Below are 16200 nucleotides of genomic sequence, written 5' to 3'. Positions count from 1 at the left end.
GTGCCGCGGGAGGGCTTCCGGCGGCCCGAGTCGGGGGGGGGAAGAGGAGGAGGAGGGGGAGGAGGCGGCGGGAAGATGGCGCCGGGCGAGGCGCCGCCGGCGGGGCCCGGGGCGGGGGGCGGCGGTGCGAGGAAGCAGCGGGCGTCGGCCCTCAGGGCGGCCTTCTCCGCCTTCGTCAAGGCGAGGGAGGTGCCGGCGGGCGCCGCGGGCGCCGTGTGGTGGCGGTGCTGCCGGCAGACGTTCCGCGAGCGCGGCGGCATCCACAGGCATGTGGGCACCCAGCACGGCGCCGAGCTGCGCCCGCCGCCCCGCGGACACGGGCAGGGGCAGGGGCAGGGGCAGGGCGAGGCGCACCGAGGGGCGGCGGGGCCCGAGCGCGGCGCGGAGGTGTGCGACGAGCTGCCCGACACCCGGCACCTCGGCCCCGGGGAGCTGGAGAGGTAAGGAGCGGCCGCGGGGCGGCCCCGGCCCAGCCGCCGGCTGCGGGAGGGGTTTTCTCACACACACGCCCCCCCCCCCCGAGGTCGCCAAACACCACCCGCACATCCCTCCGCAAACCGGCCGCTGCGTGTGTGTCCCCTCCTGCCGGCGCTTGTCTCGCTTCAGCGCCCTCCCGGTTCCCCTCGCGCCCCTGCAAAACGCAGGCTGAGGTGCCGACACACGCGCAGGCACACCGCGGTGTTTGTTCCAGCTGTGGCTTTGTGGGAGCAAGCTGTCGGAGCTGCGTCCGTGCACCTTCTTAAAGCAAGCCCGTGCGTGTGTTGTTGGACAGCTCAGGCCTGTCAGCAAGGAAGGACGACAGTAAGAAGGAGCGGAACAGCAGGAGACACTCCGCACAGGTCCTTTCTCACCAGTCACCCGGGAAAACTAAGGGATCCTTACTTACAAATAACTAGATTCACGCTTTTTCTCTGGTAGAGAATCCAACCCTTGCTGCGCAGAATGCAGGTACCCACAATCTCACTGAAAATTTTATTTTTTTTCTTTAAATAGCTTGAATATTTGGTGTGCAAGCTTGCTATATTAAGCACTTAGTGAGACAGTTGTGTGCCCATAAGAAAAAAAAAAAGAAGGGAGTTCTCGTAGCTTGTCTGTTGAGGGAAACTTGAGCAGGCCACTGGCAGAGATGTCCTGTGCTGTACAGGTAAGTTCACTTCGTGACTAGTCCCGAGGAATGTAGGAGCTTCCCTTAGCCCATATTCTTTCTCTTGGAAAGGATCAAACCCTGCAGTGCTAACCCCTCAAAGTTTTGTTTTCTCCCCACCACATCCACCAGAAGAAAATTTCCCACTTTCGGAAAAGTTAGCACTAATAACGTATTTTTGAGCTTTCGACTCTTAACATCCTTTTCCTGTTTGTTCGTCTTTGCCATGCTATGGGCAGCAAGGCGGGAGAAGTACTTCTGTATTACTGCTACTGCGAGGTGAGGGATCCAGAGAAACTCTGTGCTTGGCAAAAGGCGCTGTGCGAGCATCTGCATCTCACTGGCAAGGTAAGGTTTTAAGCAACGGTTGTATTCCCTATGTTGCCTTTGTTTAGTGCAGGATGATGTGGCATGTGGGTCCTCGACTGTTTTGTCTGTTGCAATTCCATTAAGAAAAGCACTCAGACTCTGTCAAGTATCATTTAGAAAGCTGCTTATTAGAGCTAAAGCTACAGAGAAAAAGAAACTACAGGTAATCTTACATCCCTTTTGATGCTGAGAAGCATGAGTTGTGCACCCCCTGTCCGTGGAAGGGTTAACCCACTCTGGTCATTCAAACTGCTACAGAGTTTTTTAACAGGAAAAGAAGTCCAGCCCTCATTCCTGCTGTCAAACAAAAAGGATGCTCACATGGGAACTTCTGGATGGGCTTTCACACGGAGCCGAGGACACACGGATGCCACAATTACTGCTGTGGGACTGTGGGAGGGGGCTGCCTGTGGGCTCCTGGGTTGTCAGGCGGAGCTCAGCCTGTGCAGCACATCCCGAAGGCCAAGCTGCCTGTGCAGCGCAGCGCAGCCCGGCTGCGTGGTGTGTTGCTGCCTCCTTGAGGTACAGCGGGCTTACAGGCAGGGTCACTGCACCCAGCTGTAACCCACGCTGTCAGGAGTGAGAAGGGAGCAGCCGGCAGCTTAGGTAACACCACGGGGCATCAGTGCTGGTTCCTGCACAGCGTCTTTGTGCTTTTCCTTCCTTGGAGGATAAAGAGTCCGGGTGGCTTCTGGAGGCTGTGGGTGGGGGCGTTTCAGGCTCACAAAGCTGATGTCCCTAGGCTGTCTGTGGGGAGGAAAATTTTCCGAGAGGACAGCTCTGAGCAGGGCACTACTTTTATCTGTGACTTGTCTTTCTGAGTAGCCTTTCTTTCTATGCCAGTGGTAGGAGACCAGCCTCTGCACCCTGTGATTAACTGTGTGGGTGCACTGGAGCCACCTGTCTGCACTCCTGATACTGGCAGATGTCTTCCCTTTCTTGGTCTGAATCTCTGCAGAGAATATCTGCCCCATTTCCTCCTATTTGGATTCTCTGCTTCCAATTCTTTTTTTTTTTCCTAACACCTACCGTGTTTTTTGTTTCTTACTTTCCTGTTAGCCCTTTGCTTCCTGTACTGACATTTTTTAAAATTCTGAACATGCATGTCAGCTCCTTCTGGCCTAGCTGCATAGAAATTCTTGTATGGACAGTGTCTGTATGCTCTGGTGAAGGATCACAACTATTTAGATTGGAAAAGACCTCTAAGATCATCAAGTCCAACCACCGACCTAGCACTGCCTAGTCCTCCACTAAGCCGTGTCCCTAAGCACCACATCTACACGTCTTTTGAATGCCTCCAGGGATGGTGACTCAACCACTTCCCTGGGCAGCCTGCCCCAAGGCCTCACAACCCTTTCACTGAAGACAGTTTTTCCTAATATCCAACATAAACCTCCCCTGGCACAACTTGGGGTCATTTCATAGACAGAAATACAGAAGACTCGACCAGGATGGACTGTACCATCAAAGCATTGCTGTTTTTTTTGTTTCCTTCCCAAAGTTTTTATTACTCCCTTTGCTTCATTTTCTTGTTCTTAATTTTCTGTATCTCAGGAATGGGAACAGAAATTTCTCACAGCACTCTAACTCAGCTAACAGACCTGCGTCTCGTCTCTGACAATTTTCCCTGAGCTGCTGCTGTTTAAAGCAGAACAGATTGTACAGACCTGCATTGTACAAACCCAGCCTTCCTTGCTCAGAAGGAATGAAAGGAACACACCGTCCCTATTCTACATCTGCACGGTCTGGGGCTGAAATATCCTGACGCATTAGCTTTTTTTTTTTTTTGATCAGGTATCTTGTCTGGTGGTTGGGTTTGTGTTTCTTTTTTTTTTCCCCCTTGTTTTTTTTTCCATTTTTTTTCTTTTCCAAATCAGGTTCAGCAGTTGCCTTTTCAAGCACTTTTTTTTTTCCGCTTTTGTATTCAGTCTTTTTTTCACCGCCTCAGAGTTTTTCTTCATTTACGTCAGTGCTGTAGGTAAAATGACTCACAGTGACATTTAATATTGCACGCCATATTATGCATATCCACATCTTCCTTTTATCACTGAGCACCATCCCACTGTTCCTGAAGCAGACTTCAGTGGGGATTTTAATTCTGACTGCAGGATTTGTTTGTTAACCACTTATCATTTTATTGCTCGAGCTTACCTGACTCTCTTGATGTCAGTCTTCTGAAATGGCTTAAAAGCAGTTACTGGATTTTTATTTCAGTTTTTGTTTTACTGTGTTCTTTCTGCTCAACTTCACTGTAACTCTTTTCCTTCCTTCCTTCCTCAGTAGTCTCTTTTCTGAACCTACTTCTGTGTCTGCCTTTTGTCACCCAGTCATATTTTGCTCGTTTCACCACGATCTGTTCCTGTTGTTACTAAACCTTAGCCCCAGCTTCTCCTCTTGCCTTCTAGGTACGAGTTGCTTCAGAAGGAATCAATGGAACAGTTGGTGGGAGCAAAGCAGCTACCAGTCTCTACATTGAAGTCATGCTTTCCCAGCCTCTGTTCAAAGACATTTTGTGTCAAGATGATTTCAAGGTATGCAAAAGTAATTTCTACACAGACATTGTTGATGCAGGACGTTTAATGACTGAGAAATGAGCACACTGCTTTTCGATAGTACGCTTTTGCTCTAGCAGTTCTGCTCTGCCTGCACTGGTAAATTCCTAAACTAACTTTGTTTGGGTATCCGCTGGTGCAAGCAGTTGTAGCAGGTGTTGTGAGCAGTGGTGGCAGCAGATGCAAAGTCATGCAGGCTGCACACAGGTGAGGGAGGGAACACACTTCTCCACTATTCTTCAGCAAGCATTTTCTCTGACTTGAGTGCCAAAACCTAGGCATCACAGCTTGCACAAATCCATGCAAAATATTCCCCCGCTCTCTTCTTCACGCTGACGTGAGATCCTCGCCTAGAAGCCTGCTGGTTTAGGTTTCTTGCAGGATTTGGTGTCCTGATGGTGTCCACTGTCAATTCCATGAAGTGGATGTGCTTTAGGAAAAAAATACACGGGCAGAGTCAAGGGGTTCTTCCCTACTCCAGTCAGTGCCTGACCAGAGGGAGGGTGGGGTGCTGACTTCTGCCTGAGCCTGAACACATTTGTTGATTGTGGTGGTGGTGGCAGCTATAGCTGGCACCACGTGGCACGCTGGTGGGCTTTTGCTGCCCCATCACTGTACGTACTTTCTCTGTGAGGAAGGAAAGCTGCTGCTTTGATTACCATTTTCTTTTCTGCACAGTTTTATTTGCAGGGAGTACCACTTTGTTCTCAGCACGTAACTAAATCCAAAAGAGTTAGTGAAGCTTGTGACACTCAAATCTCGTATAGAACTGCAGTGCCATTTCAGTCTTAGCTCTTCAATTGAGTGTTGTCTTTGGATGAATTTCAAGGATAAGTCTGACCTTTTAGTTACAGTGATGTGCAGTTGCAAAAACAAAGTGGGGATGGAATTTTACTTTGGCAAAATCTCCAGCCTTGCATTACCTCTCTGAGCACCACCGCTCTTGTGTTAGCTTTTGTTGTTATTTTCTGTCTCATGGTTCCTCTGCATGCTGTATAGCCAAGTAAGTGAGCGTCTCAGGTTCCTGTGCCAGGAAGAGAGGGGAATAGAGGAATGAAAATTGGGACTGGGGCTGTGAAAATATCCAGTGGCCACTACAGTTGCTGTGAACTGATTTCCTTGAGAGCTGGGATCGTGCTGCCCTGTGCTTGTGGTGGGGGGTCATAGGAGCTGAGGAGAAGTGCAGGGCCCAGATGCATCACCATGATCCAGCACTGAAAAGAGGTTATTTGTGTAACGTGTCAGCACGCTCAGTGGTGGCACTGACTTTCTCATGATAGATGCTAGCAACGTTGTTTCTGACTAAGAACAGCTTTCTCAGCCTTACAACTCCGTGGTGATTCTGCATCTCGTGCCAAATGGTGCCCGTCTCACCTGCTGGGTAGGCACTGGGACTAGGACATCTTTCTGTTGGGTTGCAGGAGGGGACCACTTCCTAACCCTCTGGATGCAGACTGTGGATCTTGGCAGGATCTTTCCCTCAGCCACCAAGATATATAAATATTCCAGTGGAATGTAGAAATTAAAATGAGTGGATGTTTTTGATCTTGACACCTGGCAATTGTGTTGGATTATTTCTCTGTTTAATTTCCTAGAGAAGTGCAGGAGGAGCTCACTGTTTCCCAGACCTTCGAGTTGGAGTATTTAAAGAAATTGTACCTATGGGCATTGATCCAAAAAAAGTCTCTTATAAAGAAACTGGTAAGTTGATTTCATGAAAAACAAAGCCTCTCACCTTATTGAGAGGTAAGTGAAGAATAAAGTATCTTCACCAAGAAACACTTCCTTCTGTGCAGTGGCCAGGACACAGTGGATACAGAAGGCGTCTAAAGTAGATGAATTGATCCCTTACTGGTAGTCAGAAGTTAATGGTGTAGGGAATTTGCTGGTCCAGGTTTTGTTCTGCTAAGTGTTTAGCTGCTTCAAAAAGCTGAGAGTTAACTGTCCTTTTTGTAGCAAATTGTAATAGTTCAAATGACTTTTGGAGTAAGCAAATACTTTTATCTTTAATCGGGGAATGTCTTTGGACACCTGCTAAAGGCAGATGTAAGGTGAGGTTACGTGTGATGATTGGGAAAGACACTTCAAAGCATGAGATTATTTGGTATAAATATTTTGTAGGTGCTTGAGACTGCTTGCTCATAAACGGTAAGTATAAAGAGCTCCAATGCTCTATCAGCCTGGTGTAAGAACCAAGTTGTATAGGTAGAGTTTTCCGTAGAGTCTTGTGGATCCAGTGGATTCTCATGCTGTGGATGCAGAAAGCTGTGCTTAACTTTTTTTATAAGGTGTTAGAATCCCGCTGAACCTTAGACTTGGGTATTTGTATGCATTTTCCTATGCCTGGGACCGCTGACCTGACTTTCCTCGTGTTGAAGTTAAAACAGCCATGCACCTATCACAGTAAAGCAGAACCGGGTTTTGTATCAGGATCACACCAGCCCCCGGCACAAGCGGCATTTGTTTTCTGCCACCTATAGCTGCTTAGTACGGATTAAGCCCAGTAAGAAGTACATAGCTATGCACCTGCTATGAGGACATTTACGTAGATGGTAATGTGTTAGCAGACTTACTCATATTAAAGATTTGAGAGGTCTGGCAGTGAAGTTTATCCCAAATAAAAGAACATTCCTTTCAAGTAAAAGCTAACAGTCTGTGATTGTTTCAGCTCCCCACTTCTGAGCTAAGATTATACTGGATGTAAAACTCCCGTGGGCTATGCCGAAAGCCACCTCTCTGTACCATTTTATTCACGTTATTCATGCCTGATTCCTTCGTACCATCATGGCAGTTAACAAGCTACTTAACTGTAACAAGGAGCCCATCCCTCCCAGGAATGGATACCTGCCCTTGTAAACATTTAAATGATTGTTTAGAGTCCATCCCTCCCAGCTGGGGATACCTGGTTTTGTTAGCGTTGGAGTGATCGTTTCTCATCACCCCTTTCTCTTTTTCTAAAACAGTGTATATGTTGGGTCTCTTTAGTCACTTGGCTGAGAATGGGAGCAGAGGGAGAGCTGCTGTCCAGACGTTCTCTTGCTGTGATCATAGTTCATAAAACTTCTGTGAGCTGTCCTAAATTGTACTTGCATTACTATACACTTGGACAGTAAGCAGTAGCTCTACAAATAACAATTAGCAGAGCAGTTCTGGACGTTTTTTTTCTATCAGGAGGTTTTGTTGCTGGCAGATTTCTATAAGTAGGGGATTTTGGTGGGAGAGACTTTGTTTTCCAGTCAGCCGGGAGTCCTGAGCAACCGTAAAGTTGAGAAACTTTAAGTAAATTCAGGTTGCATTGCAAGTAGTACATGCTCACGGAAATTTTCCATTTTGTTCAAAAGGGATTAATTTCAGTGAAAAAGTTGTGTCTCTGTAGGGTTCTGCCCATCCAAATGTAATGAAAGATGAGCCAAGTGGAAGGAAACATATTACACTGTTTTTCACAGTCATAAGAGTTGCCAGGGGAACAAAACAAAGGTCATACGGACAGGCAACTGTCTGCTGCTGCTTCTGTCATGTGGAACAGCTGGAACAGCGTTGTGTTTTCGTTCATTCACCAATAGAAGCTGAACACAGATAAACTTAGGTGGTTGAGTTGGGATGCAAACTCTGAATAGTCGCAGAAAAAAATGTCTTTTAGGTTGGAAATTTGAGGAGAATCTGAGTCAGTGAGAGATCATATGTAACATGTTGTAGTTCTGATTCTCACAACTTCTTTATCTCTGTCTTTATTTTTTTTTTTTATCTAAAGGAATCCATTTATCCCCTCAGGAATTTCATAGAGAAGTAGAACAGTATCTGTCTCAGGCCAGTCAAGGACAAAGCGATACCATCTTGCTGGACTGCAGGAACTTTTATGAAAGTAAAATAGTAAGTGTTGTTGGCTTGCTTCTTGCAGTGTTACAGGTGCTGTGGGGAAGCAGTTGACATTGTTGGGGTGTACCTTTACTCTGGAGGAGAGATCACATTGACTGAAATAAGTGCCACGTTCAGTTTAGCAATGGCTGTTAGACACAAGCAGCGGAGGACCCTGCACGACCCTGTGGAGCAACCCAGTACGGATCCTGCCTGGCAGGGTGCTTGTACAGCTTGGGGCAGGAAGAAGACAAAGCAGTCCATAGAAGAAGAGCAGTGAGAAGTTTCCTGTTCGAAGTAAAAAATAGTGTAATTTGTAAGGACATTTTCTAGCATTTTTGCACTGCCCCATATGCCAAGAAGAGTGGGGGCATCCTGTCCTTCCATTTCCCGTGTACCAGCTCTTCTGCACTGCTGTAGTTTATCCTCTCTGACAATCCTGTTCTACCTAGCTCCGTGCTTGAATGAGAAGTGTGTCCAGAATTTCCTTGTAGATTTTAACAGCTATTTTGTTGCATAAATGCAGTTGAGGAGCAGCCTAAAGTATCACAGAACCATAGAATGGTTTGGGTTGGGAAAGGACCTTAAAGATCACCCAGTTCCAAGCCCCCTGCCGTGGTAGGGATGCCACCCCCCAGACCAGGTTGCTCAGGGCCCCATCCAGCCCGGCCTTGAACACCTCTACGGATGGGACATCCGCAACCTCTCTGGGCAACCTGTTCCAGTGCCTCACCACCTTCTCAGTGAAGAACTTCCTCCTAACATTCAATTAAAATCCCCCTTTTGGAAGTTTAAAACCATTCCCCCCTGTCCTATCACTATCTGTCCTAGCAGTTGCTCTCCATCTTTTTTATAAGCCCCCTCTAAGTATTGAAAAGCTGCAGTGAGGTCTCCCAGGGGCCTTCTCTTCTTCAGGCTGAACAGCCCCAGCTTTCTCAGCCTTTCTTCCTAGGAAAGAAGTATCGCATTGTTGGGTGTGTGCAGTGACCCAGTTGTCCTGGCCCCAAAATTTGTTACTTCCTGTAGCCTGAGGCGTAGACCTTGCCATGTAAGACAGCTTATAACCACTCACATGCCTGTCTGTTGTTATTGCAGGGACACTTCCAGGGCTGTCTGGCTCCAGACATCAGGAAGTTCAGCTATTTTCCCAGCTATGTCGATGAAAACCTGGAGCTTTTTAAAAACAAGCGCGTCCTGATGTACTGCACGGGAGGCATTCGCTGTGAAAGAGGCTCTGCTTACCTACGGAGCAAGGTGAAATGTCATTCTGAGGGCACAAGTGTCGGGAGTTGAGACTGCTGTGAGGGTGATTGTCTTCTCTTTTGTTGTGAAATTCTTACTGAGCATAAAGTGCTCAGTGTGGGGAGGAGGGTGTCTCACATTTGCTTTATGCTGCCTGTCAAGGACGGGGATTTATTGCAGCTCAGTGTGATGTGCACGGACTGCAGTCACAGCAGTGATTGCTCTGTGAAAGAAGTGAATCATTCACTGAGAAGAGGGTATTTATTTCGAAGTGCCTCGACCATTGTAATGGTGTTTGAGGAGGGTTTGAGAGCATTCTGCTGTGTTTCCACAAGCTCTATCTAAGTTACGCTCTGTGCTCATTACTGCACAGCTTGAGCATTTCAGTGTGAGGAGAGTCATCAAGTCAGCGATTTCCCAGTACTGTGGAGTTAAATCCTTCACACATTTTATTGTTCTAATTGTGTCTTCCATCCCACCGTTGTCCTGGGTCCCTACCTTAAGGAGAAAGGGGGCAGCACACATGCATGTTCTCCTGGGATGTAAACCTTGGTTCTTTCTCTGCTGCACGAACATGAGCCTTGAGAAATTCTGCTCCTGTTAACAGTTCAACACACACACAACAAAAAAAAAACAACAAACAAACAAAAACCAGAAGCAGCGGTGGTTCACAGAGGTTCAAAAGTGTCTGATCTGTGGTGCAGCAAACCTCCCTCAGCCAAGGTGGTTACCAGCCTTTTTTTGACTGTACTATCAACTGCTCCTTTAGGCTTATGTCAACAAGCCAGCATTATGAGAGCCACCCAGTGGCACTGACTAGATTTGTGGGCACACCTGCTGCCATCTGATGGTCACGGAGAAACTGCTTCCTCTCCGTTGACCCATGGTGTCATTTCCGAATTCGCTTTGGTAGCTCTGGCACAGTCCCACTGCTGCCGTCTCCTTCAGCATTTCTGCTGTTGTGCTTGAAACAGGCAGTGTGCAAAGAGGTGTACCAGCTAAAAGGTGGAATTCACAAGTACCTGGAAGAGTTTCCGGATGGATTCTACAGGGGGAAGCTGTTTGTATTTGATGATCGTTTCTCCATTTCTTCCAATGAAGATGTCATCTCAGGTAAGACTAGATGATGTGAGTGCAAAATGCTGGGAAGCGACAGCAGAGTTTTCCACAAAGATGCATAGAACAGGGGGGGGACAGACTGGTCTGCGTATTTCATCCTCGTACTCACTTTGATCTGTTAGTACTGTCACTGTTCATTATGATAATCAACTCTAATCAAGGTTTTAACACATAGAACAGAAACAAGAGCAAAAGGGGGCACTAAACAGAGTTCTCTAAAGCTGGGCGAGTAAAATGAAGCATCCCCTGTGGAACAGCTGCAGTTATGAGCCGTCAGGAGCTGCGGGGATGTCACACCCTGCTGTTGTTACCCACTTGTTGCACACAGATGATCAGACTGTGGTTGGCCAAGTAACCGCAGCGTTACAGAGTTCTCCTGGTGTCAGCTGGTCTCTGCTCCGGAGGTCTGAGAACATCAGCACGGACTGACAGGCACTGGGAACGTGGAGGCACTACGCTCTGCAGCAGTTAGTTGTTCTTATGCTTTAATAGTTTCTGCAGCCTGTAGAATTTCAGTGACCTCTAGTTGAAGTTGTTAAGAACATTGCTTGGTCTTCTGGCTGGGGTCACTCTTCAGCTATTCCAAATGAAATGCCTGTTGTCATCTTCTCTGTTGCTAGGTACAAATAGAAGGAACTTGGCTCTAGCCTTTTTTGTATGCAGTGCTGTGTTTTCTCAGAGTGGGTAACTTTCTCAGCGTAACCTCCCACTCCTCCTCTGCATTTTACCGTACTCATCTTGATGGTTCCTGGCTTGGTGTAGCAACAGAACACACTGGGTATATCACAGCCATTTTCTACAGAAGCTTCAAGGAGAAGTGTTGAAGTAGGCACCTTTTCAGTGTTGCAGCTGAAATGGGCAGAAAGCTTTTTGTTCAAGGGTCAAAACCTGTCTGGTGTTGTGGAAGGACTCTGCTAGGACTGCAAGTGACACCCCATATGCCACTGCTTTCAGGTGGACAGGAGTCCCATGGCATCCCTTTCACTAGCAGGCAACGTTCCTGGGTACTGGGCTCCTCTCCACCAGCGTATGGTTCTTTATGGTGCTCCTGGCAGCAGAGATCTGCTCTGTCAGATCTGTCTGCTCTGAGCTAGAGGAAGCAGTAGCGAGCACTTTGTCTGGAGAGACAGCTGTCTCAAGTGTTGTACATCAAAACCAGAAGTTCGAAAATGAACTATGTTCTAGAATATCAAGCTAAAGCAGGAATAAAATACCTGGAAGACAAATGGATAGCCACTTAAATGAGATTTCAGCCCCCTGGTGCCACAGAAAACCCTCTGCAAGGGGGACAGATGGGACAATGTGGGTGTTAACGTGTCTTTTTTCCTCCTCCCTCCAGCATGCAGGTACTGTGGGACGCTGTGGGACCAGTATAAACTTTGTTCCAGCCAGCACTGCCGGCAGCTCGTCCTGACGTGTCCGAGTTGTCGAAAGAAAGGTCTTACAGCTTGCTGTCCTGTGTGTCAGGAAAAGGAGCTCGAGGTGACTTCAGGGGCTTCAGGACAGACACTTAAGGAGGAGTGTGAATGTACAAAGAGAAGGCCAAGGGTACCTGTTGAACATATCTCGCGAGGAACGCTGGATGCCGGAAAAGTTCAAGCTGTTTCATTAGTTAATCTGACATTGTGCTAATGCAAAGGGCTTCTAAAACCAGATCGCTGTCTGCTACTCAGCTAGGTTTGGAAATCACAAAAATCTGTTGGCTTTGAAAGTCTTGTTTATAACCCGCCTTTAAGTCCTGAAAAACTATGCGTTACTTGAGTGTAAATTACTGGAGTGCCCAACCTATCACCGGTGCTACAGGATTCCTCTTTCTGGGTACAGTCTTGTAGCAGGGCCTCTACCACGGGGATTTTGCAGCAGAGAATGTGATGGGACACAGCTGCTCACAATTCTAAAGAAACTGAAACCAAAAAAAAAAAACCACAAAAATCCATTCTGTTCTTCCTGCCTGGAGGTGGATCTGTCTGGCTGCTCCATTAATCATGCATTTGCTGCAATAGCTAGTGCTGGCGTGATGAAGACTGCAGATTTATCAATTTCTGGCTACGTGACCAGTTTAGAGCTGAAGGTATTCCCATGTACATGCCATGCGCGTGTATCTCTCACTTTACACCAGTGAGAAGCAAGGGCTAGTTGCCTAAGTCACAGACTTGACTCCAGTGTAAAACTGGAGGAAGGGATAAGGCCCTGTCACAACTGGAGCAAAGACTGAGGACGTGCATTGCTCACAGGTGCTGTCTGCTCAGCTGTACTCGTTCTGTATGACCTGTGGCTTGAACAGCAGAAGTAACTCTCGTTTTGACACTTCGATCCACCTGGGAACTGCTTCCCTCAGCTTGTCAGTACGTGAAATATCCAGCTCTGCTCGCACCAGAGAAAAGACAACAGCTTGAAGCATGTTGGAACTGAGACACGCAGAGAGGGGAGCATGGAGACTGTCAAAATACCAGCTATGGCACTGGTAGCGATGCCGAAGTGTGCAAATGTCAGCAACAGCCATAAGGGGATGGCCAGATCCCTTATCCATGTTAAATTACCCAAGATCTGGGGAGAACTTGTGCTTTGTAAACAGGGGTTGAATTTTTCAAAAGCTGGGAGATGCTTATGCAATTTTCAGCTCCTATTAGTGGAGAAAGTGTCTTGGACTTTGAAGGGATCCCACAGCACAGGAGCTCAGAGTACTTCTCTGCCTGGTGCTTAGTGTGCCTGATGCTGCAGAATGTACAGGAACGTTTTATTAGTAACGCAGATGATGTGTCACGACTGAAAAACGTCTTTGAAGCTTACACTCGTTCTTGGTACTAAGTCATTCGGAAATCAAAATCAGTTACTGGTGGTTTTAGTTTTTGCTTTGTGTTTTAAGCCATCAACTTCTTTTAAAAGCAAGAAAAAAGCATGTTTACTCAGGTTTCTGTAGTTGCTTAGTGACAGTTAGGGCAATGTTACTTTCATACAGACTGTAACCCTCTCCCAGCTGTGAATTCAGCATGGCCACGTTGATGTCTTGACTGGCAGCTTAAAGACAGGGGCACTGGCTCTATTGCAAACAGAGCACAGCAAAGTACTTCAGCACTGCTGCCCTGAATTCAGTGGTGACAGTCCTTGTGACAGCTCATTTCGTGAAGCAGGACTTCGAAACTTAAGTGTCTACTTGGGGAATCATTCCAGAATGGAAAAAAATAGTGATTCTGTATGCTGCAATCCACACTAGAGAGGAAATTGGAAAATTCCTATCAGTAGAAATCATAAGCAGAAGTCGAAGCAGGACCTGTAGTCCCCTGGCATCTCGCCTCCCAAGTTTTGCTGGCCAGTCTGTGCTTGTTTTGAGGCGTGGAATATTTGTGGGAAAATACTCAAGCTCTATTTGCAGGCTTGGTCTAGAGCTCTGATGGCAGTCCTCAAACCTGTATACTATTCTCTTTCTGTCAGGTATTAAGTGAAAAAGGACCAGATTTTATAATTTAGCCTGTCTGCAAATCTGGAACACTGTAGTCCCTGTGGAAGGCTGTTTCTGTATCAGTTCTCAGTACAGAATGAGGCAGGGCAGACTGTATTTTATATAAAAGCTTCTGAAACTGCTGTGATGGTAAACAGCCCTTAGCGCTTCCCTCATAGTTTTTACAGTACTGCACAAACACGCTTCATTTGTATGTTGGTGGTGCTTAATTCTGCAGCAGTAAATGCTGAAAACCAGCTAGCCGTCTGCCACCTGGGAGACGTGGCTGCAAGGTACAGTCCTGAGAGCTCCTGGCAGCGGGAGATCCTACCTCAGAGGCAGAGGAGGGCCACAGGACCTCTTCTTGTCCTTGTGCACTAAGGCAGGAGAGGGGAGGGGGTTGAGAAGTACAGATGGAGGGAGGCCCAGAGAGGTCCCCTCTGCCGCAGGGAGGTGAGGGGGAGGGTAAGGTGCATCCTTCATCTCTTGCAAGTTATCCCATGAGCAGCTTCTGGATTTTGTGCAATTCCTACCAGTAAGGACTTGCCATGGGAACTGTGAGGTGCTGCATCTGGGGATCCAGGCACCGCAGTGAGAGACGTAAGAGAAGGTGAGAGTTACGCGGGACTGGCTGTGCCTGCCAGGTGCTGCAATCACCCCACGGCTTTTTCCCCTTTTTCTGGAGAGCTGCTGGGACAAAACAGGGCTCCGTTTGCCCCTAAACATCACCATTTTGTAGCTCTGTTGCTGCACAACTTGATGCCTTTCTCCACAAAGCCTGGCACTGAGCAAAGCAGCTCCGTGAGTTAAGGATCAGCTGAGGAACCTGGAGCGATCCCATCAGCTTAATGCATGTGTGAACTATGTGGTTAAAGTGGATGCTGCTACAGCAAAACAGAGGAAAAAGTGTTATTTTTTTAAAGGGCTTTTGTTGTTGTTCGAGACAAAATGCTGCCATCACGGCAGTGTTGCTGCCAGGCAGGTGTCTCCTTGCATGTTCAGGTTTCCGAGCACCATCAGGGTTTCCCAGAGCAGAACACAAGGTGCATTTGTTCTTCTCGAGTCAGTGGGACTGCTGAGCCCAAACCACGCAGATTTAGGTGGATGGCTCAGCGGGAACTGTGTGGCTCTGGTCTGATGAATTAGTTGAAGTATTTGCAGTATATATGGTAGGAGGCTGTCTGCCTTTTTTTTTTATTATTTTTTAATATGTCTTCAAGCATGTTTTTTCTGTATTCTTTTAATTTTATGAAATGGAACTTGCAGGGCTGGGGGGGGCAGGAAGAAGAAGCTATAGTGAAGCGTTTCATTCGGCATCATTGGCATATTTATTAAGATTTGAAGAGCAACAAGTATGTTTCCCACATCGCTGACAGTATAGTGTTTCTCTGCTTTATTTTTCAGAGCCAAATTGTGTTTGTGCACAAGCTTTGTAGAAATCTGGGGGCTTTCCTGGAGTGCGTGCAAGAGGCTGCAGAACTTTACTCTTAACAGATGTATACAGACAAATCCTAGTAATTTGCTAGGCCATGTTTTCATCAGACCAAGAATAAGGCTTTAGTACAGCAACAGTTCTGCCAGGCAAGTCTTCATACTGACCAGGATCCCAGCCATGATAACAGCAGGCATTTCGGATGGGACAGTCCTGGGTTCGATCCACAGCACGCCTGGGAGCTGCGTGTTCCTGGGGGAATTGCTCCCGGGCTAGAGGATGGGTGGTGGGCTGACAAAAAGCTGCCAGGCTGCGTGCAGGAGAAATTCACAGTCGGGATGTTTCTGTTAGCAGCTTTCCTAGGGCGCAGTGTTCAGTGTTGCATTTATGCAGATGTTAGGGGGGGAAGTAAGCAAAACAGTCCCCAACATAACAAAATTTAATTAATGGCCAGGATCATCTCAACAAAGCAGTGGAGAGAGGATTTGACTCGTTTCTGGTGAAAATCTGGACACGCACTTTTATCATCATGTAACTGACAGGGGTGAGGACTAGAAGAGAGGACTGTCATTTACTGATTAGCTTGGCTATTTCTGGGGAGTTGGTGTTTGCATCAGGTCTCTAAGGGTGATGTTTTTATTCAGACATGCACAGGATAGAACAATATTAACCCATCCTCCAACGTCAGTTTTTGAGAGTTTTATTTTATAATTGGTGGCCTTAATTTAAATTTAACTGGGGGGATAAGGGTAGGGAATCAATCTTTTTTAAGAAATGCAGGGATGCATTTGAAACAGCATCTCCAGCTAATTGACTCAGCAAATGCCAGTAAAAAATTACAATTCACAATTCCTGAAATCAGCCATATTTCTGGATAGCAGAAGTGCTTGTTAAACTAGTTGCTCCTCTATAGATATTTGAGATCAATTTCGAAAAAAATAAAGTATTTTTTTGATACTTCTGTAATTTGTGTGAAACAGTTGAATCTTTCACTCATGCATACCACATCCTAACTATATGAAACACCGTGCAGAAAGTTTATAGAAAA

General features: G+C 47.0%; 1 protein-coding gene across 1 annotated transcript; it reads left to right on the top strand.

The window, feature by feature from the left end:
- Positions 1 to 69: 69 nt before the first annotated feature.
- On the top strand, positions 70 to 16118 carry TSTD2 (thiosulfate sulfurtransferase like domain containing 2). The gene is made up of 8 exons (XM_035563014.2): positions 70 to 440; positions 1384 to 1492; positions 3919 to 4044; positions 5661 to 5766; positions 7817 to 7935; positions 9016 to 9174; positions 10137 to 10275; positions 11621 to 16118. The coding sequence occupies exons 1-8, from the start codon at positions 76 to 78 to the stop codon at positions 11911 to 11913; spliced, it is 1416 nt and encodes a 471-aa protein (XP_035418907.1). The 5' UTR covers positions 70 to 75; the 3' UTR covers positions 11914 to 16118.
- The last annotated feature ends 82 nt before the right edge of the window (positions 16119 to 16200 follow it).

This window comes from Cygnus atratus, chromosome Z (assembly GCF_013377495.2).
Source record: "Cygnus atratus isolate AKBS03 ecotype Queensland, Australia chromosome Z, CAtr_DNAZoo_HiC_assembly, whole genome shotgun sequence".
Taxonomy (NCBI): domain Eukaryota; kingdom Metazoa; phylum Chordata; class Aves; order Anseriformes; family Anatidae; genus Cygnus; species Cygnus atratus.
This window is presented reverse-complemented; position numbering and strand designations above follow the sequence as displayed.

Coding starts and splice junctions, on each gene's coding strand:
- TSTD2 (XM_035563014.2), top strand. CDS start 76: ATGGCGCCGGGCGAGGCGCCGCCGGCGGGGCCCGGGGCGGGGGGCGGC. Junction 4,045..5,660: donor TGTGTCAAGATGATTTCAAG/GTATGCAAAAGT, acceptor TTAATTTCCTAG/AGAAGTGCAGGAGGAGCTCA. Junction 9,175..10,136: donor CTGCTTACCTACGGAGCAAG/GTGAAATGTCAT, acceptor TGCTTGAAACAG/GCAGTGTGCAAAGAGGTGTA.